At 40.1% G+C, this 23,650-nt stretch overlaps 1 protein-coding gene across 1 annotated transcript in view; it reads left to right on the top strand.

Annotated features, from left to right (window-relative positions):
* Nucleotides 1–3,235: 3,235 nt before the first annotated feature.
* The window catches only part of PXDNL (peroxidasin like), a 267,746-nt gene continuing 247,331 nt past the window's right edge, over nt 3,236–23,650 (top strand). Inside the window, 3 exon segments of the mRNA XM_076005349.1 lie at nt 3,236–3,268; nt 3,549–4,759; nt 13,412–13,483. Of these exon segments, the coding sequence (XP_075861464.1) occupies nt 3,236–3,268; nt 3,549–4,759; nt 13,412–13,483 (1,316 nt within the window).

Raw genomic sequence — 23,650 nt, forward strand, 5'->3', positions numbered from 1 at the left:
GGAAAGAGAGAGAAGCCAGGGAAGATGAGAGGGAGAAGAGACAGGAAAAAAGATTAACACGTATCTTGGCTGCAGCTGTAGGTGATAATAGGCCAGCGCCAGTGTATAAGAATAAAAAGCCTGGGAAGGAATCAGGCCCCACATTCACCGCCTCTTGCATATGGAGATTTTAGTCAAATGCCGCTCCCCTTGGAACACCCCCCTTCTTCCCGTTCGAAAGCCGGGAACTAATGACTATCGGCCCATGCAGGACCTCAGAGAAGTCAACAAACGAGTCCAGGACATTCACCCTGCCGTCCCCAACCCTTACAATTTGCTGAGTGCTTTTCTACCCTCTCATGTCTGGTATACAGTCTTGGATCTGAAGGATGCTTTCTTCTGTTTGCGGTTGCACCCAGCCAGCCAAAGACTCTTTGCCTTCGAGTGGAGGGACCCGGATTCTGGGACCGCGGGGCAACTAACCTGGACCCGGCTCCCTGAAGGGTTTAAGAACTCCCCCACCATCTTCGACAAAGCCCTTCATCAGGACCTAACCACTTTCCGGGCTGAGCACCCGCAGGTCACTCTTCTCCAGTACATAGATGACCTCCTCTTGGCAGGAGCGACAGAAGGAGACTGCAAAGCAGGTACGCAAGACCTACTCATAGAACTATCCCACTTGGGGTATCGGGCTTCTGTCGATTGTGGATGCCTGGGTTCGCAGCGTTAGCAGAACCTCTGTACCCGCTAACTAAACAGGGGAGCTCTTTCCAGTAGGGGGAGCCCCAGCAGCGTGCATTTGATGACATTAAGAGAGCGCTTCTCTCTGCACCGGCCTTGGCCTTGCCAGATGTTTCCAAACCCTTCACCCTCTTTGTGGATAAAAAGAAGGGGGTTGCTCGAGGGGTGCTGACTCAAGCTCTAGGACCCTGGAAGAGACTGGTGGCTTACTTATCTAAAAAGCTGGACCCGGTGGCAAAAGGATGGCCAGCCTGCTTAAAGGCTATAGCAGCTACCGCCCTGCTTGTAAAAGATGCAGACAAACTTACTCTGGGGCAAAAGCTAACAGTTATAGCCCCCCATGTGCTGGAAAGCATCATCCGGCAACCCCCCGACTGGTGGATGTCCAATGCCCGGATGACCCACTATCAAAGCTTGTTGCTGGACAGCGAACGGGTTTCTTTTGGAGCCCCGGTGGCTCTCAACCCGGCCACACTGTTGCCAGAGGAGCATCCGGAAAACAGAGAAGTCCTTCATTCCTGTCATGACATTCTGGCAGAAGAGACAGGGCCACGTAAGGGCCTCCGGGATGAGCCGCTACCCAACCCACACTGCACCTGGTTTACCGACGGGAGCAGCTGCATCCATGAAGGTAAAAGGGTCACAGGGGCGGCGGTGGTCAGCAAAGATCAGGTCATATGGGCTGGTAGCCTACCTGAGGGAACCTCTGCCCAAAAGGCAGAGTTAGTTGCCCTGACACAAGCCCTCGAGCTGGCAGAAGGGAAAAGGGTCAACATTTACACAGACAGCCATTATGCTTTTGCAACAGCCCACATCCATGGAGCCATATACCGCCAGAGAGGCTTGCTCACCTCCGCGGGAAAAGAAATAAAAAACAAGCAGGAGATTTTACGTCTCCTTGAGGCTATTCATGCCCCCCAGGAGGTGGCCATTATTCATTGCTCTGGGCACCAGAAGGGAACTTCCGAGGTGGCCCACGGGAATAAAAAAGCTGACTTTGAAGCAAAACAAGCGGCTCTAGGGTCAGGAACTCTGATTCTTGCCGCCAGTCCCCCGGTGGCCTCACCGACATTCCCCCACTACTCCTCAGAAGAGGAGGAGAGCCTAACAAAAAAACCTGCCAAGTTCTCTAAAGATCAGCAGGGGATCTGGAAGACTAGAGAGGGAAAAATTGTCCTGCCCAATTAAGCCGCCCAGGCATACTTAAAGCAATTGCATCGTCTTACTCATTTAGGAGCAAAGCATCTACGCTCCAATTGCCAGTCTACAAAATACCACATCCGGGGACTCAGTCGCTTAACTGAGGAAGTAGTTCACCAATGCAAAGCTTGTCAACTAGTAAACTCTCACCCATCCCAGGCTAGCCCCCGGCAGCGCCTAAGGGGAGAGCGTCCTGGGGACAATTGGGAGATAGATTTCACAGAAGTAAAACCAACCCGGTATGGATACAAATATCTTCTAGTTTTTATAGACACCTTTTCAGGATGGGTAGAGGCTTTCCCCACAAAGAAGGAGACAGCAACAGTGGTGGCCAAACGAGTCCTGGAAGACATCTTCCACAGGTTCGGGATCCCTAAGGTAATTGGATCTGATAACGGCCCAGCCTTCATTGCACAGGTAAGTCAGGGAATGGCCAAGATACTTGGGGCGGATTGGAAATTGCATTGTGCTTATAGGCCCCAAAGCTCAGGTCACGTAGAAAGAATGAATAGAACACTAAAAAAGGCTATGACTAAATTATCCTTAGAGACTGGCATAACAGACTGGACAGTGCTCCTTCCCTTCGCCCTCTTTCGCGTTCGGAACACGCCCGGCCCCCTGGGGTGACCCCGTTTGAGGTTCTGTTCGGGGCTCCCCCACCCCTCATGGCCGACCCGTGGTCTATGCCAGCTGATGTTAATGCTCCTCATTCCCTACTTGCTAGGTTGAAAGCCCTTGAAGTCGTTCACAGGGAAGTCTGGGCACCTTTGGCCGCCCTCTACAAGCCCGGAGAAGTGCGAGTGCCACACCCGTTCCAGGTCAGTGATCTCGTTTACGTCCGGCGACACCGAGCTGCCAATCTCGAGCCAAGGTGGAAGGGACCACACCTGGTGCTGCTGACGACCCCAACAGCTATCAAGGTAGACGGCATCGCATCCTGGATACACGCCTCTCATGCCAAATGGGCAACTTGCCTAAATGACAATAATGACGACTGGGTTGTGGAAAAGACTGACAACCCCCTCAAGCTTCGCATTCGCCATCGCCTGCCTCATACCGAACCTGTTGCTGATAAGTAGCACCCCACATGTACCTAAGAAGCTGACTTGAAAGGTAACCTCCCCTGCCTTGCGAAGAACGCTATGGCAAACTAACGCTACCATAGCCCCCCCCCCCCCGGAACCTGGTGGCCCGTTTTGACCCCCGACATTTGTGTATTTGTGGGAGCAGGGTGGAATGGGTTCTGCATAAAGGAACGCTCTAAGCGTTCCCCGGCAAGAGTGTACGGTCACCCAGTAACTGAGTGGCACTTAAAATGGGTCCCTTTTTACGTCTGCCCCAAAGACAGGTACGGTCATGAGCCAACCCAATGTGACTGGTACGAAACAGGGTTTAAGACAGAGTTTTACTGTGCCTATTGGGGTTGTGAAACGACGGGAACTGGCTACTGAATACGCAACCCCCCCTCTTGGGACCTCATATGGGTACAGACAACTCAACAGAGTTCAGTCCTTAACATCACTTTTACCGAAGCAGGAAGGAAGATGTCCTGGGCTAGGTGGGCCGCAGGGTTCATTTGGGGACTTAGACTCTATCAAGAGGGCTATGATGATGGGTTCCTTTTTAAGGTGGAATTACAAATAAAAGACTACAAACTCCCTGTGCCTGTAGGGCCGAACCCTGTGCTACCAGACCTAGGGCCTCCGCGCATCCCGTTAGGGCCACAGCTCCCTACCACTACACCCGCACTCCCCGCTGTCATCTCAACCTCCAATAATCGCTTAAGTTCTGCCCCCTCAAATTCCAGCACAGGGCAAAGATTAATAAAGCTAGTGCAAGGGGCTTTCAGCTCCTTGAACACAACTGACCCTGCCCTAACAGAATCCTGTTGGCTCTGCCTAACTGTTGAGCCGCCTTACTACGAAGGTGTTGCCTTTTCAGGGAACTATACCAACACCACCAGCCCTATTGCTTGCACTTGGGGAAGTCGCGAAAAACTTACCCTGACTAAGGTTTCAGGACGAGGCTCCTGCATCGGAAATGTCCCCGATGACCGACAAAGACTCTGCAGTGACAAGAGAGGAGCCCCCTCAGGTGAAGGTTACTACTTAGTTCCCCCACAGGGGGGATGGTGGGCTTGCAACACAGGGCTAACCCCCTGCCTGGCAGCACAGATTTTTAACAAATCAGCAGAATACTGCATCCTTGTCCAGTTAGTTCCCACAATTAGGTATTACTCAGCTGCCTCTTTTGAAGAGACATATAAGTCCCCCTCCTCCGCCTTAAAGAAGAGAGAACTAGTGTCCTTAACTCTAGCAACTCTTCTGGGCGTAGGAGTAGCAGCTGGAGTAGGAACAGGGACTGCAGCTCTAATTAAGGGGCCCTCTTATTCAAGAGAGCTCCAAAGGGCAATAGATGAAGATCTTAAAAGCATAGAACAGTCCATCACCAAACTTAAAGAGTCCTTAACTTCCCTGTCCGAGGTGGTCCTCCAAAATAGGCGGGGACTAGACCTACTCTTCCTGAAGGAAGAGGGACTGTGTGCGGCCTTAAAGAAACAGTGCTGTTTTTATGCCGCTCATTCCGGAGTCGTTAAAGATTCCATGTCTAAGCTTAGAGAGAGGCTGGAATCCCGGAGAAAGGAGCGAGAGGCCAAACAAGGGTGGTTTGAAGGCTGGTTTAACACCTCTCCTTGGTTAACAACCCTCCTCTCCACCTTGCTGGGACCCTTACTCATCCTCATCTTGCTCCTAACTTTCGGGCCCTGCATACTAAGCCGACTAGTGACATTCATCCAAGAACAGGTCAGCACTGTCCGGTTAATGGTTTTACAACAGCAGTATCAGCCACTCGCTATAGATGATAACCTATAGTTTTAAGATTAAAACTCTCAAAAAGAAAAAGGGGGAATGTGGAGAAAAATCTAACCCGCCGTTCTGCTTCTGTAAACTCCGCTTGCTCAACCCTACTCCCTTCCCCCGCTGGCGTCCCTCGGCTCGCTCAACCCTATTCCCTCCCCCGCTGGCGCCGGCGACACTCTGTAACTCCCCGAAAACCGCTTGCCGTTAGTCCTTGGAAATTATTGACCAAGATTAGAAGTTCCCGATATTAGCCCATCTGGTACATGTTTGTGCAAGGTCAAAGCCCATGGAATTTCCCCCCACCCTGTGATCCCTAGCCACCTGCGTGTGGTTTCTGCCTATAAAAATCCTAAGGAAAAAAAGGCCGGCGCGGCAGCTTCCCTAGCTCGCTTGCCCCTGCGCTGCGCTGGAAATAAAACCTCATGCTTTTGCATCAAGTCTCTGGACACTGAGTCTTTTTTTAGGCGGTCGTCTCTCCCCCACACGGGCTGTACATTTCTGGGCCGAACAGCATTATACTTGAAGAATGCAATTCTAATTTGAAGTTAATTAAAACAATTGACAGAGTGTTTTATTTGCATTTTGGTACCTCCTACTAATCTTTTGAAAATTAAAATGATCAAATATATAGTAACAAATTGTATCTTTTAATGTTATCTGATTTCAAGAAATGAGTAAATTAAAATTATACTGCTTTTATATTTTATGTGCATCTATTTAATTTAAAGAGATTGAGGAAGATTGGGGAGGTCCATTGGCCAAACTGACAAATTGGTGAATTACATTTTTGACTTACTCCCCTCAAGCCTCCCAGCAATCCCCTGTGACAGTGCCCGCCCCTCACCCTTCTCAGAGCCTCTTGCCAGAGGGACATGTAAGTGCAGCCGGTTACGCCTCCATAGCCACAGGTTCCGAGTCTGTGAGTTCAACCAAATGCAGATCAAAAATATTTGAAAAATAATACAAGAATAAAAAATGACACAACACAGTATAAGGACTGTTGACATAGCGCTAACATTTAGCAGATGTCACGAGTGATGTAGAGATGGCTTAAGTGCAGTCAGCTCTTCAGATCCCTGGGTTCTGCCCCCATGAATTCAACCAACTGAGGATGGAAAACATTCAGACAAAAGAAATTTCACAAAGCTTTAAAAATGGAAACTTGAATTTTATACCGTGTGCTACATTGAATCCATGTGAATGAGTGATGTGTAGGCACTGTTTTGCATATTTTGAGTAATTTAGAGATGATTTAAAGCAGTGGTCCCCAAGCTTTTTGGCAACAGGGACTGGTTTTATGGAAGACAAATTTTCCACAGATGTGGATGGGGCAGGGGAATGGGAGCTCAGGTGGTGAGGGCGCGCTCAGTGATGAGAGCGGTTGTAATACAGGTGAAGCTTTGCTCACCTCCTGCTGTGTGGCCGGGTTCCTAAGTTCCATGGACCACAGTAGGGAGGTGGCAGAGGCGGAGCTCTGCAGGGGTTGGGGACCGCAGATGCAAAGGACACAGGAGGCTGTGTGTAGGTTATATTCAATTACTATGCCATTTTATATCAAGGATTTGAGCATGAGCATCTATAGAGTTTGAGGTCCTAGAAGCAATCCTTCATGGATAGCAAGGGACACTGTATATACACAGAGATAAGTATAGCTATGAATAAAAATATATGTGTATGTGTTTGTGTGTATTTTTCTCCAGAAATAATTTCTTCATTTTATTATTTATCCCAAAGAAGTGCTCTACTGAAGATAAGTTATAAGGTTGTGATATCGTGGCTGACCCCAGAGTAGGTGACATCTCTCAGACCAGCCCACACATGACTGTCTGTTCCCTGCTAGCTGCAGCTGCTCTTACATGAACATCTTAGGAAAGTACCAAAATTCATCTGTGCAGATTTGTTGAGTGCATTTTTAAAAATGGGTTTTTAAAAATACAGACTCAAAATGAGCTGCCTGTCTGTGCCTGCGTGTGTTCCTAAGCATTCAAAGGCACAACCTAATACTCATCCTTAATTGCTCCAGGCTAATCCTCCTCAGGGGAGCTAAGCCCCACCTGCCAGATACTCTTGCCTGTTAACTGGAGCAGATCTCTGTGGTTTGGCCTGTGGTGGCCATTGCTGTGACAGTGAAGGCAGTCAATGGACAGAGCCGATGGCAGGTGCTGGCAGGTGACACTGGCGTGGGTCCTCTCCCATGGAGGTGTCCTGTTCAGGCTGTGTGGTGACGGCTGCTCCACGCTGCCTTTGCCACGCACTGTCATGATTTGCTGATGAGCGAAAACACTGAGGAGCAAGGAATGTGTCCGGAGCCCTGGTCTGAAAACCATGTTGAAAATTCCCATTTATTAAATCTTATCTTTGCTTTCTTATGGATTATAAACATGGCATCCCAGTGAATGTTCATCACTGGTAAAATCTGTCTCAAGGAGATTACGTGGTAACTAACACCTAAAGCCTGCCAGTGACTGAGGTTTGAAATTTCACCCACATAGGAGAGATGACAGTCTCCCAAACAGAATTCCTGTTTCCAGGTGCAAGTTCATGTCACATCTAGATCCATGTAGGACTTGAGACTCAATTTCTGAGCCTGTTCTTTCTTTTTTCAAACTCTTTAAGATTGAATTCTTGTGAACTTTTGGGGGACACATTCAAATCATACCAGCATTTAAGTATAATTTTTTTATTCAACATTTAAAAAAATTAAAATGATTTATTATCAAATTCATGCATTTGACAGCCTCATCTTTGATCTTGGATTTTAAAATATATGAAGCAAACTCATATTACACATGGCCTTACAAGTTTCTTTTTAATAAATTAATATTTATACTAATAATTTTAATAATGACTATATCTGTATGCATATCATGTCTTGAACTTAGATCCTTTCTTTTTCTTTTTCTTTTTGAATTACATAAAGCATTATGATTTTAACCCATTGGGAAAAAATAGTCATATGGCCAAACATGGAAGAAAAGTCAGTAGGCTGAAAAGTAGTAACCAATTTGACCTATTTTATATCTCAGCAATTCTGTAAAATTATTATATCTATTTGATAATTTCATAGCCTGAGTCATCCACAAATGGATTTAATTTTGTTACCTATATGCCATATAAGAGAAAATTATTGTATTTTACTTAGTGCATGCCATCATATCTATCATAATTTTGTTCTAAAAAGAATATTAGTATTTTATATGTTATAAGATAAGAATATAAGAAAATACAAATTACTAGCTATCTGGTCATGGGTAATTTACGAACATTGAATCATTCTACCTAAAGCTTTGGAAATGTTTACCAAAATTAAGTTGTTATTTCTGAGTAGTGGTGTTTCTTTTTACTTTCCTTGAGCAAATCTATATTTTCTAACTTTTCCATAATCAGCATGGATTATTTATGTAATAATGAAATGATAGCATTATAGTTCTACTAAAATGGAAATTCATGTGAGGATGTGTACTCCTGGCACTATACAAACTCAGAGGAGGAGACATTTACCTCATGTGTTAGAAGATGACACAATAGCAATTGTGTGTGTATGGATGTATCCATAGATAAATATTAATACATTATACGTATAGTGTCTCAAGATTTAGAATAGTAAAAAAGCTTGAAATTAATAATGTCTTAAAATAACATAAAGATCTAAAACTGTTTAGAAGCCTAAATTTATAGGTAAATTTTTAAGTATTAGTAATGGCTTTTAGGAATTGAATAATTTAATAAACTAATTTTATTATAATTTTGGAAGGAGGATTCTTAAAGCACTTCTAATATGTTGATCATATTATGAAAAATGTACCACTTCCTTGGTTTGGGTATAGATCTAAAAAATTTATATCTTTAGTTACTCTTTGTGATAGTATTATAATTATTTGTGGTAAGAGAAAATATGAGCATAATGGTACTCTTTTGTCAGTGTCCTGTTTTTTTGATTAACAATATATATGCCTGGTAAATTCTTTACTTGTTCCTTCTTTTCAAAGTGTCTAGTCTAAAACTATCATAATTCTTATTATGATAAACTATCATAATTACTATCATATTTCTTAAAGGCTAAAAGAATGCTCATTGTTACCATTATTTCAAAGTGCAATTTTAAGAAGTGTTATCCAGTGCTATTAGGGCTAAGATAGAAACAAATTATAATTATAATTTCTATAATTATGGAAAGGAGGAGGCAAAAATATCATAGTCATTGGAGGATATGCTTATATAATGCAAATGCCCACATCCAACTGAGACACGATTAGACACAATAAGGTTTATAACTCTAAGATAGTTATAAAACTGATATTAAAAAAATCAATGCTCCCCTATAATCAAGAAATCATCAGTTAGAAAATATGATGGAAGAAAAGATTTGATTTAACATAATAACTTAGAAGATAAAAATAGAAATACATACTTATTATTCAATTAGAAATATGTAGCGCATATAAGGCAAATACTTCTAAAATGTACTGAGATAAAAAAGATGATTGAGATAAGTAGAAAAACAAATCATATTCTTGGATACGTAAAGTCAATATAGTAAAATTAAAATTTTAGTCAAAATATCCACGGGAAATTTTTTGGAGCTTGACGAATGTTCCTAAATTATACCCAGAAAAAAAAAATCTGTAAACCTAATCATTAACATAGTAAAAAATAGGGATTGAAAGTACCCTTCATAGAGAATAAAATATTAGAAAACAGCAATATTTGAACTATTTCTATTGTCGCATGTCTAGAAAGAGGCCCAGATACATGTTGGAAATTTGTGTATCCTTACATTAATATTGCGCATCACAGAGGAAATTATAAACATACATCAATCAATAGTAATGAAAATATATAAGTAATTTGGAAAAAATAAAATTAATTCCAGATGATTCAAAGACTTAAGCATTAAAATAAAACCACACTAGCTGAGAAAAAAATGAGTTTTTCAATGTAGTTTTAGATTCAGGGAAGCCTAAGCATGACACAAGATCCAGAGCCATAAGTGAAAAGACCAGTAAATTTTCTTACATAAAAATTTAAAACATCCATATGATATGAATAAAAAAGTCAAAAGTACAAACCATACAAACTTTGAAAAAATTTCTAACACATAAGCCAAAGTTTAATTTTTTACAAATACAAAGGGTTCTTAACAAATCAATAAAGAAAAGATACACAGTGAAATGGACATATGAGATGAAGACCTATTTGGTTTATTTACATAGAAAGAAACACGTGGTTGTTAACATACATTTTCTGAATAACTGTATCTTTCTTTACTTCACGACATTTGAATTTTGAAGTCTTACAATTTTAAAAGATAAAGAGGACAGTTAACGTGTTGGATTCTTTGAAGGAATTTGTCACTCATAGATTTAGCATGTACATCTCCCTTTTTCTTTGATAAATATGCCTAAAGGAAAAATTGACATGTCTACTTAATAAATTTGTGTTCTTTAAATCAGCTTGACTTTTTTCTTTCTTTCCTTTCTTCCTCCACCCACGCCTTCCTGCTTCTTTTTTTTTTTAAGTGCTTTGAAGTACAAATGATTTATGTGGTGCTTATAATAATATAGATATTTGTCTGTGGCTATGACCAATTATAAAGAGATAATCATTGATGATTTTGGTCTTGACTCTCTTACTTGGTAACTATGCAGCTAGCTCAAGGACCATGGCTTCTGTTTACTGAGAGCTCTGTGCTGTTTTCTGCAGCCCGCATGGACACGAAGCACACAGTCCTTCCATGTTAAGGGTAGCAGAACCATATTTCTGGAGAGCGTCCAGATGAAAAGTAAGCACAATCATGACAAGTGGGAAATCACCAACATTATTGCCAGTTACAAAAAACCCCAGCTTATTATTTGTCTTTAAATGCAGATACGATTCACTTTCAGAGTAAATCTTGGCATTAGCTCAAGTAGAAATTTTATGTGAGATCTGCAAGAGCTCTGTTTTGCTTTTTAAATTTTATTTACTTTTATTTTTTATTTTGCACTTTGATGAATATATAACTATGCAAACCACTTATGACTTTTTAACAAACTATTTCCAAACACATAGTCTACATTTGTATGGCATCAAATATGCAAGTATAAATGTGCATGCTATGAGAAAGACACTCTGTGTTTCAGCAAAAAAAGATACAGCTAATAAAACAGGCCACTGGTATATTGCTGGTTCCTCTTTTCTTCCAAGGGGTTGACCATCAAGGTAATCAGATCTTCTGTCTGTAGAAAATATTTTCTTTTATTTCTTCTATAAAAATGTGACATTTTTCTTCTTGAGAGTTTGCTGCTTCTGTTTTTTCCTCCTTAGCATCATAGACAATATTAGGATGTAGAATACAACCACAAATTTCCCTAAGCTTGTGCTGATTTTTGGTGAAAGGATGTTAGGTTTTGTTTTATGCTTTGGATTTCAGTAGGCTAACTCATAAATTTTGAATGCATTTGTTTTATGAACAATAAAAATAATATAAATAATGCTTTCTGTAGTCACTTAACCAAAATATTGCTAGGATAAGATTCTATCCATTAAAATTATAATAAAGATATTTGGATGGAAAATATAATGCTTTGAATAAAACATGACAAAAAATATGTACTTGTGGTTGAAAACACATTCAACTGTGATCCTAAATTTTAATGGGCTTGTTTCTTGGCAATAATAAAAATGTTTTCAAGAAAACAAGTTAAAATATTTTATCTTATACTTTAGATTATTCATATTCATACTAAATTCCAGTGTTAAAAAATGAAAACAACTTCAGTGTAATTTTCTTGAAATTTCATGTTTTATTTTTAATAAGATTTAAATAACTATAAAATAATACACAGAAACAGGCTTCAAATATATTTTATATACTGAAGAAAGATTAATAATAATATGTAGTATAGTTTCTCTTTCTCAATTGTGGTTTTGAAAGAGAATTAGCACTGATGCTGGAAGACATCTTTTGTATGAAATAATCAACTTATCTTTCCTAGGCATTATCCTTGAAAGAACTGAGAAAATAATCACTCATATTGTTTCCTGTAACCTGTGGTTCAAATGAAGTTGACTATATACATGTATCACATACCGCATAAATACACACTTCGCACCAGATATGCAAATTCCATGTATCTATAAGTATATATATCAATATATAAGCACATGCCTATCCTTTATTCTATATGCAATTGGTGTGTGTATTTAATAGACTAAGGGGACAGAATAGTCATTGTTTAAGTAAAAATATTAGTACGGTGGTAGTTTGGGGACCTAACAGAAATGTATTAATTGATTTTGAGCAATAGAAGGAGAGCATACACAGAGAGAGCACCTGCATGACACACTCGCTCAAGATAACATCTGCGTCTGGAATTAATTACGTACTGACTAGCCACGTTATTTTCAGCCAGCTTAAAAATTCCTTGAATACATGGTGGAATATAAAGCTTATTGGCTCGTTGACTGCAGCTAAGAATTATCCGTGAACACTGGCATTGTCTCTGAAGGGCCGCGACTGGTGCCTTGCGGGTGGGTGGTGGGCGCCGCTGGGCAGCTGGGTGCCGCAGGTGGGGTGCCGCAGGTGGGGTGCTGCAGGTGGGGCGCCGGCCGCTCCCCTGCTGTTTGGGGGATTTGACGGTGCTGTCTGCAGCGAGGAGGGCAGGAATAGATGAGGTTGCGATCTCTAGGCTGTCTGTGAAATTGTGTATAAAAACTAAAATAATCACCTGCTCCATTGGCCAAAACAGTTCTGTCTTCCAAATCAGTCATTAAAAAACTCCTCACAAAACAAATATTTTATAATACACTAAAAGTGAATCCTCTAAGCATTTGACTTTAGCACTAGATTTTAGAAGCTGTGGGGGTTTTAGATGTTATAGGATATTCAGAAACATGTGTGCCAATCCAATTAGCTGACTTTCCCTATATTTAGACATTCCATAATAATTTAAATTTGAAAGACATTTTAAATGTATTTACCAGAAAAAATGTATAATTTTCATTTGCCAGAGTGCTCTTTCTGAGGCTTTCAAAGTTGCTAAAAGGTAATTTTCTTTAACTTGTTTTATTGTTCAAATCCAATTTATTTCTGCCACCTGTTATTTCTCTCCCTGGATTTTTCAGAAGTCATTTTTGGACCATTTTATGGCACTATAATAAGAGTGTCACTTCCTATGGTGTAATTGACTCTCGGTTTGACAGTTCCCCTAATACACAATGAAAGTCCACTGAGTGCCAATAGCTGTGATATTTATTTTTCCAAGGAAGATGCTTAAGCCTGAGTGTTCAAAACTCTCCATCCTTTTGTTTAGAAATATGTTTCTTTGTTACCAGGACTATGTTGATAATTTTCCTTTCAGAGGATATACTGCACAAGAGCAAGAATTTCACCCTTGGGTTTTTAATGCTGTTTTAGGGGCATTTTAGGATAATTTAATAAATATAAATTATTTCTGAAAAGCCTTTTGTGACAAACTAATGTTTTAATATACCTTTTTGAATGGAAAAATATAAATTTCTAAATTTAGTGAATCATGTCAGTAAATATTTTTCTGCTGTATAAAGTGCTATATATAGCAAAATTGTTGAAATATTTGCAGAATCTGTTTCTAATTCTGGAATTATTTGTTTTTTCTTGTTTTTTTCAGTCTCCTGAACAACAACCAAATCAGCAAGATTTCCAGAAATGCTTTTGAAGGACTTGAAAATTTGCTATATTTGTAAGTTGTAAGAAAACCCAACAATGGCTTATGATGATGATTATTTTTGCCTTTTTGTTTGAACTAAAGTAAATCTTCACTTTCTTAAAAAGCACTGTCAATCATTACCAAAACTCATATATGAACACTTCTAGGTGTAGTAAATTATTGTTTTCAATAAATTGCACATCTGAAAACATTTCAATATTTATGCACATTTATATTCCCCAACCCCACAAAAATTCTAAATTGGAGAAAAATAAAAACAAAGCAAAATTCTATAACATTTCACATTCAAATCTAATTAGTCAATAATTGTTAAAAAACATCCATACCTAAAAAAGAAGCTTTATATTAACAACTCAGTCATCCAAGCCCTTCTGAGGCCAGTGAACACATTACAACTAGGAATTTTAATAAACTTTGGTAAGAACCAAATTTTGGAAAAATTAGCTTACAAATATGACCACTGACAATAGTATGCTTTTATATATTGTTAGTAAATGGAAATAGAGGCATTTTAAACAACTGCCTGTTTTGACTCAGAAGCCAATGCATGTTGATAAATTGAATGTCGGGAGGTCACTGTTGGATAAGGTTATGTTGGAGGCTGAAGAAAGAAACTACAAGGACATTTGTTTCAGCTAGGAGTGAGTGCTGCAACTTTCTTTTCAAAGAACATTAAGGAGGTAACTAAGTTTTTTGCACAAATATGTCCATATGAAATGCATTAAGCACTCTGCTCAAAAATTTAAATTTATTCTTTTAAAGAGAAGATGCTATTCCAACATTTTGCTGTGATCTAATTTACACCACTGTAGCATCTTCCTAAAGCACTAGAATTCCTATTATACCCAAACCCAAGAGCCTCACAGCTTGTGTGTTCAGCCAAGACACCCCAGCCGGACACACAGGGCCCCCACAGCTCTTCACATCAGTCAGTCCTGAGCTATTGGTTCCCTCTTAGAACCAGTCCGTTCTGTCTGCTGTCCTAATCATTCATAAACAATCTAGCGTGTTTCCTAGTCAGTTTTCTGCTGCTGTAACAGAATACCACAGACTGGGGAATCAATAAAGAAAAGAAGTGTATTTGGCTCCTGGCTCTGCAGGCTGGGAAGTCCAAGATGGAGGTGGGTGCTGCGTCTGGTGAGGACCCTCTTGCTGTATCATAGCATAGTGGGAGGCCAAGCGAGCATGCAAAACATGGGGTAAAAAGGGTGAGACTCCTGCGATAAGCAACCTGCTCCCACAGTAATGGCATCAATCCATTCCTGTGGGCAGAGCCCTCACGATTAATTACCTCTTAAAGGTCCCACCTCTTAACACCATCACAATGGCAATTAAATTTCAACAGGAATATTGGAAGGAACATTCAAACCATAGCAAATGCCAGGCAGGTCCATGTTGTTCTTCATTTCTATGCTTTACACATTGCTAGGGCTTCTTCAAGCTTCCAGACTGGTGGCGTGAAAAGTCTGCTCCTTGTTAGTGAGGAAGCTTGACCTTCTCCCTGTGTTTCATCTGAAACCTGCTCAGTGGTTCTCTGCTCATTGGCACAGCAAAGAGCAATTCCCTTACAGTAAAACAAACAGATTAATAAAAACAAACACCTTTTCGACTTTGCAAATAATGTCTTAGAAGCAATCTCATCACTAGTGCTAATATTTAATTAGTAAGTCTATTAAAATGCATTATTAGCAGGGAATTAATTTTGGATGATGAATATCCAACATTCTTGAGGCTAGATCAATTACATGCACAAGTGCACTATTTGTTCTGGGTGAGAACAAGAAAAGCATTTCACAAAACTTCTAATTGATGCGCTGGCCAGTTAAAATACTGCTTATTAAATGAAAGACAAGAATCTCTGCACTTCTGAAAGTTATGTGACTTAGCAGAAGACAAGGATAATTTGTGAATGTTGTATTAAGTAGTAGGTGGTGAATACACTCATGTAGCCACCTCATGAAATCTTTCCATGTTTTCTTCTTTTTTTTTTCTGAGTCCATGAAAATGCCATCCATGTTTTCAATGACAATGCCAAAGCACTGCCCCCCAGACCAGGGAAATCTATAGAGGAGAAAAGTGTTGTGGGCTAGAAGACCCATTTATTTGGCTCATATGATACCTACAAACTCATCTCCTGTCTATCTTTCTTTTGCTTTGTGTACTTGATCCATTGTTTATTTATTCAAACACAGTGAGTGCCCATCCCCCACCCCACTCTGAACCCATCCTGCTTGTTGTTTTTCCCTTGGCTATTTTTTTCTATCTTGTTATAGCTTTAATGTCATTGTTTCTAGGAATCACCTTAAGTCAACTCATACCTTCTTTTCCCCCATCATGCTGCTCTGTTTATTTCATACATCATAAAACTTCACTTTTTCTCATCTACTTGTTAACTTGTTTATTTTCTGATTCTCCCCCCAGATTCTGTGCAGGCATGTGGCTGTGCTCTCCTTCCTTACCGCATTCCAGCATCTAGAATGAACTTTTAAAACATAGTAACTGCTCATTAAATATTTGTTCAACAAATGCATGATATTTGATTAATACTTTTAGTTATGCTGAGTTAATTATTCTTAAGACAGGAATGATAACACTAAAATGCCATTGTTTTTTCAGCAACTTGTATTTATCAATTATTAACAGTATGCCTTTTCCCAAGGATTTCAAGTGTATATATTACCTAATGTAGTTATAGTGTTTGTATATTCAGGAAGTTAGTTTTTATTTAGACTAAATATACCATAGAACTGCAATTTTACCCTGGAAAGCACAAATGGTAGCATATCTCTTCCTCTAAAACAAAAGCATTTCTGAACTTATCTGAAATTCCAATGTGTTTTGATCCAAAACATACCATTGATTCCCTTGGGCAAAAACAAATTGAAATGTCTTTGGACCAATTTGGCTTTCAGATGTACAAGAAAAAGTACGCTTGTTTGAGAATATCCTTGGGAACTGTGATTCATTTGTTAGCTGAATTTTAGAGCTAAGATACATTGAAGAACTGAGAGCAAAGTGCTCCTCCTCTGTAGTTTGACAGACCAGCAACTAACTCTTAAGAACAGCATTTTCGGTATTCATTATTTTCAGCCAAGTTTGAGTTAATTTAATGATAAACTCCAAAATAAAATTTATTTATTCAGAAACATCTTGGCATCTGCATGATAATGATCGTGTTACTTATGGGCATTGATAATTGAACACGTTTTGAATTATCTACAGGGCAAAAACTGTTGCATATCTGTGCACATTTGCGATAACTTGGACATTGTTTCCTAGGATTTAAAGAGGAAATTTATTCCACATTCACATCTGTGATTCCACTTCTGGTCATGCTTCCCATTTTCTAAGTTTAGTTTGTTCTCTGAATTGTAGCTAATTGTTCCTGCTAGCCCAGCGCGGGCACCTCTGTCCTTATGAACTCCCTTACCGAACGCTGCTTCCTCTGCACAGACGCACCTGCTTAGATCACTGGCTGCTTTTGTCACTTGCAGTTGTCCCCTCAGCGCTGGCTTTTCCCATCTCTCTGCAGTCTCTTTGAATTTACTGGGAATCTTGCTCCATTCTTTTTGCAATCCATAGATGAAAAGATATTCACTGTTTTTGAAATATTGGGCAAGTAAGTGTCATTGAAGAATCTTACATTTAATAGTGTAACCTTGAGGGACATGACTCTCATGACTTCTGGCTACTCTCACTCCCTGAATTTTAATGATAATCTTTACAAAGGGAATGCAATTTCCATATGGTTTTTTGTTCATTCTCTCAGTTAGCTTTTGCTATGTAACAAACCACTGCAGAACTTAGTGGCTTAAAGCAGTGAAGAGTTACTATTTCACATGATCGAATCGTGGGTGGACCGGGCAGATTTTCTGGTCTCCAGTGGCTTCACTCCCGTGTCTGGCAATTGCTCAGTATCAGCTGGGATGCCATTTTCCTCCGTGTGGCCTTTCTTCCTCTAGCCAGCTAGACTGTGCTTGTTCACACGATCTTATCCCTGGCATAGTCAGGGATGAGTGCTATTCAAGCCTTGCTAGTGTCACATTTGCTAGTGTCCCGTTTGGCCAGTGCAGCCACATGGACAAGATGTGATTCAGCTTTGGAGAAACAGGCTGCGCATCTCGAGGGCGAAGCGGCTCAGTCACCTTGCAGAGGGGTGCGAGTCAGGGGCGGGGGAACTCCGTGCCATTTCTGCAATCTACCACATTCACACAGGATTGGGGGTCCAAGAGTGGCACCCAGATCTCAATCGCTGTCAAGCACATCCCGGGCCGGCCACCAGGCTGGACCTATGCAGCCGGCGCTGCCGGGGCTCAGAGAGAAGAGGTCGTGTCTCTGCGGGGAGCCACGGGGTGGGGAGCAGGTTAGACTTGATGGAACAGGAAGTAGGACATGTGACAAAGGGCAGGAAATGGTCTCGTGTGTGAGTGATGGCGAGTATCTCCTAAGGACTGGGCTGCGGGGCCTTCGTGGAGCATGACGAGAAGTAAAGCTGGCGAGTTTTGCAAGGGCCACATGATGGGGAGGAGGGCGTGCGGCAAGCTCCCCGTCTCCAGGCTCTCCTGCTTCCACACACTCCAGACCAGCCTCCGTGCCCCACTCCGCCGCCAGCTGTGTGAGGAAGCCACGCAGGTCCTGGATGCACTGGCCGTCCCGGTGCACACCGCGTCCTGGCTCCTTCGTCAGCCGGCCGCTGGCTCTGCTGGTGCTGCCCGAGCCGCGTCCCTGGTTTCCCTCCTGCTGACCTGCCTGCGACACCCTCCGCCAGCCCCACTCCGCTCCGTTCTTTGCACACTTTGCACCCCTGTGGGTGAGCGTATGTGCGCGGTGCTAGTCATCACCCAGATGCTGCTGGCTCTCGCATCTTTATTTCCAGCCCAGATTGCTTTTCTGTTTCCAAATCCACACAGACCTGATCGCTTGCTCCATGTTTCCACGGACATTTCCCACAGGAGCTTCAAGTTGAACATGACTAAATGTGCCTCATTATCTTTCTCCCTGCAAACACGCTCCTTATTTTCCCTTCAAACGTGCTTCTTGTTTGGGGATGACAGACTCACATATCATCCAAACTAAACATCAGTGCAGCCCACCGGTCTCTCACAGCCTCCCCTACTGTAGTGAGTTGTCACGTGCTTTGGAATCAAGGTTAACCTGGTTTATATCTGTCCCCACAGTGCTGTCTCACCTTCAGACTTAGTTTCCACCACCCTTATTATATAAACCCTCATTTCTCTAAGTTTTTCCTTCTCTAAATCTATGAGGGGTGACAAGTCAGCTTTCTAAAGTAAAGGCTCCATTATGCCACTCTTCTTAGAGTCTTTCAATAAATAGCTCCCCATTGCTTCTGGGATGAAATTAAATCCCATTAACACCACATGCAAGTTCCAACTTCACTTACATTTTCAGCCTTCATGACAGTCACCTCTTCTAACTCTGTGCCCTAAAGTGCGTGATATGCGGCATTTGATGTCCTCCTGCATTGCCCTCTTCAGACACGCCCTTGATTACTGAGCTGTGCTGGGGTGTTGTGACTTCCTGCGACTCCTTCCTGCTCCATGACTCTTCTACTCAAATCACATCAGTCCTATCACTTACTGTTACCTTTCATGTGTACTAGCCATGCACATTATCACCAATCAGTGCGACAAGCCTGGCAGGTATTATCTATGGGGTAGATGAACATAGAATAATTAACTCTTCCAAGAACACCAGTAAGGAAATATATGAAGAATGAATGTGGGAACAGAAGCTGAGAAAGCCGTCTGGGGTGAGGGCGTAGAGCAATGCCACGCTCCACCTGCCCCCTGGGAGACAGCAGGTGGCCAGATGTATTCAGCAGGTGTATCTGCATAGAGGCACGGTGGCATCAAACAATCGTAACTCAAGGAGAACATGTGTCACCATCACCTAGCTCTGAATCTGTTTCCACCAAAGTGTCCTGATTGTCATCTAAATCCCAGACAGATCTGCCCTCACAGAAAGAATATGCTGATTACCCAAGAGTAGTCCAATTTCAAGGAAGTAAAATTTATTGTAAATTAATTGATTTATTGACTAGACTTTTATGAGTTTGGCTAGGGTGAATCAATTTCCAAAAGAATAAAAGATATTTGGGTGCTCTAACAAGCTGAGGAACCTCTGAAAGATCCTCATGGGACCACTCACTCAGCTACCCCATCTAACATCTGTCCCTATGCTTGCAAATATCTTCTCTTCATGAAAATTAAGTAGAATGTCATTTCAGGATTACTTTATAATATTGACACATAATCACTTTGTCAGCATATTTTGGTTAGGATATTTCAACATTCACCTGTCTGTTTATCCATCCACCTATCCACCCATCCAACAGTCCAAAAATTTATTTACTAACATATATCTATTCATCCATCCATCTATCTATCCATTTATCCTTTCAACAATCATGTAACAGCCAGGTGCTGTACGACGTCCTGGCTATATGTGGTGAGCAAAAAGACTATGACTTTTGCTGTTATGGTATCCATGGACTGATATAGTAGATGGACATTATTTTGTCATTTTCTACCTTAATTTTTTTTTTTTTTGAGATAGCATCTTGTGTCACCCTGGTTAGAGTGCAGTGGCGTCATTGTAGCTCACTGCAACCTCAAACTCCTAGGCCCAAGGGATCCTCTTACCTCAGCCTCCCAAGTATCTGGGACTATAGGTGTGCACCATGACACCCGGCTAATTTTCCTATTTTTAGTAGAGACGGGGTTTTGCTCTTGCTCAGGCTGGTCCCGAACTCCTGAGCTCAAGCAATTCTCTCTCCTCAGCCTCCCAGAGTGCTAGGATTACAGATGTGAGCCACTGTGCCTGGCTCATACCTTAATATTTTAATAGCAGATTATCATGTCCTGTGCATTTGGAGTAATTGATGTCCAGAATAAGGTTCAAGAAGCCTGAGGCCTGAGGGGGAAAGAAGAAACATTATAACTGATATCACAAAAATACCAAGGCTCACAAGAGACTGATTGAATGACTAGACACCAATAAATTAGAGAACTTGGAAGAAACAGATAAATCTCTAGGAACATGTAACCTACCAAGACTGCCCAGGAAAAAATAGAAAATCTGAACAGACCAATAATAAGTAAAGAGATTGAATCAATAGAAGATGTTTCCCATCAAAGAAAAGTTCAGAACCCGTTGGCTTCACTGCTGAATTCTGCCAAACATTTCAAGAACTGATACTAATTCTTCTCAATCTCCTAAAAAATATAGGAGGAGGGAAGACTTCCAGACTTATTATATGAGGCCAGCATCACCCTGATACCACAAGACCAGTATCCCTGTAGAACATGGGTGTTTCAGGTTGACTCAAACTCTTTGATGCCTCATTTTATGCTTTCACTAATTTCCCACAAAGATAACTTATTTCATTTTTTTCTGGTGCATATGCATTTGTGAAGCAGTTTGGTGATACCAGCTCAACCTTAGACGTGGCTGGGGTCAGTAACACTGTTGACCTGGCTAGGACCATCCTAGGCCACAGGAATTCTTTTTCTTCAGAGATTTTCCTCACTCTTTCCTCCTTCTGGATTTTTCTCTGATTTAAGATTACTTGAGACCAGGTTCTCCTAATCAACCACATTTCTGCCTACTCATAGGGGTAGAGTCCATAGTGAGAGAATGCAGGTCTGAGAAACGGGGGCATGGGGGTGGGGAGGAATAGATTCTGCATTGCTTTCAGTTGTGTATTTGCTAATTATGTCAAAAATATCTTTGAAGTTTGCCTAATATTATACATCTATTTCATGAATAGCCAACTATTCACATCCTCCATGAGACTTTTCCAGATTTCCTCAGTAAGAAGTACTTCTCACATTTGAATCACTTCTCTTTCACTCTCTCTGATTTCAATATTTGACTTTCATATAGTTGGTATATCCTTCTGTTCTATAAAGTGATAAGCTACATGGTATCAAGGATGTATTAATTACTTTGTTTTTCAGGCAATGTCTAACACAGTCCCTGATATTTACATGTGTTAAATGATTATTAAAATTAACAATATTTTTTTAGTCTATAGAATGGATGACTTTGGTGGAACATGATATTCAAAAGTTTAATGAACAGATGGATGGAACAAATTAGTTTTATATGCTAAAGTGAATTGAATTAAATTTGGTAGTTCCAGAGAACAGAATTTGAACTTATAAAGTTATAGGGAATATGATTTCAGTTAAGCTGTTCATTCATTTCCATTCATCTGACATATTTTTAAACTAAACTTTTTATTTTGAGATAATTAGCAATTCACATGCAGTTATAATACATAATACTCATGCCATCTAATTTTCATACAGTTTCCACCAATGATAAACATAGCAAAACTATAGTAAAGTATGTAAACAGGATATAGTGTTACTACAGTCAAGATACAGAACACGTCCATCACTCAGGAGCCCTCATGTTCTCCTTTTATAGCCCGTTCACTTCCCTTTGCCCCACCCCCTCTCTAACTCTTGCCAATCACTAATTGAATTTTCTTTTCCACAATTTTGTTATTTGAAAGATGTTATTTAAATGGAAATATACAATATATAACCTTTGGGATTGCTTTTTTTCACTCATCATAATTCTCTGGAGATTTATCCAGTGGTTATGTAATATCAATAGTTTATTACTTTATATTTATGAATAATAAGATTCCATGGTATGAACATACCACAGTTTGTTTGACCATTCACCCATTGAAAGACATCTGAGTTACTTTCAGTTTATGGTTATTATGAATAAAAATCTTGAGGGTAGAGATTAAAGTTGTTTCACATCTTCACAAAAAAGAATAAAAAGGTGTGCACATGTTTTCGTGTGAATATAATTTTTTATTCTCTAGAATAAATGCACAGGAATATAATTGCTGGGTTACATCAAGGTTGCATGTTTAATTTTAAAGAAACTCCCAAATTATTTTCCAGAGTAGCTATGCTGTTTTACATTCTTTCCCACCAGTATGAGTGATCCAGTTCCTGGGCATCCTTCTCAACATTTTGCACTGTCACTATTTTTTATTTTAGCTCCTGAGATATGTGCAAAAGGATATCTCATAGCAGTCGTAATGTATACTTCTCTAATGGCTAATGATGTTGAAAATCTTTCATGTGTTTATTTGCCATCCATATACCCTCTTCTGTTCATGTCTTTTGCTTATTTTCTAATTAGATTGTTGGTGGGGTTTTTGTACTGTTAGGTTTTGAGAGTTTAGATAGTCTAGAGATTAGACCTTTGCCAGATATATGGTTTCCAAATATTTTCTCCCAGTGTGTAATTTTTTTAAAAATCTTCTAACAGGGTCTTTCAAAGAACAAATGTTTTCATTTCAATGAAGGCTGATTTACCAAAGTTTCTTTTTAGGGATTGTGCTTTTGGTGTAAAGTCTCTTTGCCTAGCTATATATCCAGAATATTTTCTCCTGATTTTTTCTTCCTAAAAGAGTTAAAGTTCTACATCATTTTACATTTAATTCTGTGATTCACTTGGAGTTAATTTTTGTATAAGATGTGAGACTCAGATCAAAGTTTTTTTTTTTTCTTACCATGGATGTCAAATTTCTTTAGCACTATTGTTAGAAAGGCATTCTTTCCTCTACTGAATTGCTTTTGCACCTTGGTCAAAAATAAGTTGGCCATATTTTGTGGGTTTATTTCTGGGCATTCTATTTTATTACATTTATCTATATGTCTACTCCTTTACCAAAGAATCTTGATATGCTGTAGCTATATGATACATCTTGAAGCCAAGTAGACTGTTTCCTTCAACTTTATTCTTCCTCCCCCCCAAACTGTCTTAGTTATTCTAATCCCTTTGCATTTCCATTAAAATATAGACTAGTATTGTATATATCTCCAAAATCTTGTTTGGATTTTAATAGCATTATTTTAAATTTGTATGTCAATTTGGGGATAAATGAAGTATTTACTCTTTGAAACTTGTAATTCATGAACATAGTATGTCTCTCCATTTATTTAAAATAATTAAAATAATCTATGTTTTTATTTATTTTTTAAAAGTTATTTTTAATTTTATGGGTATATATTAGATATATGTATTTATGGAGTACATTTATGGGGTACATACAATGCCTGTTTCAAAAAGGTCAGTCTACCAAGAAGACACAGAAATCTTAAACGTATGCACCAGACAACAGAG

This window comes from Microcebus murinus, chromosome 7, assembly GCF_040939455.1.
Source record: "Microcebus murinus isolate Inina chromosome 7, M.murinus_Inina_mat1.0, whole genome shotgun sequence".
Taxonomy (NCBI): Eukaryota; Metazoa; Chordata; class Mammalia; order Primates; family Cheirogaleidae; genus Microcebus; species Microcebus murinus.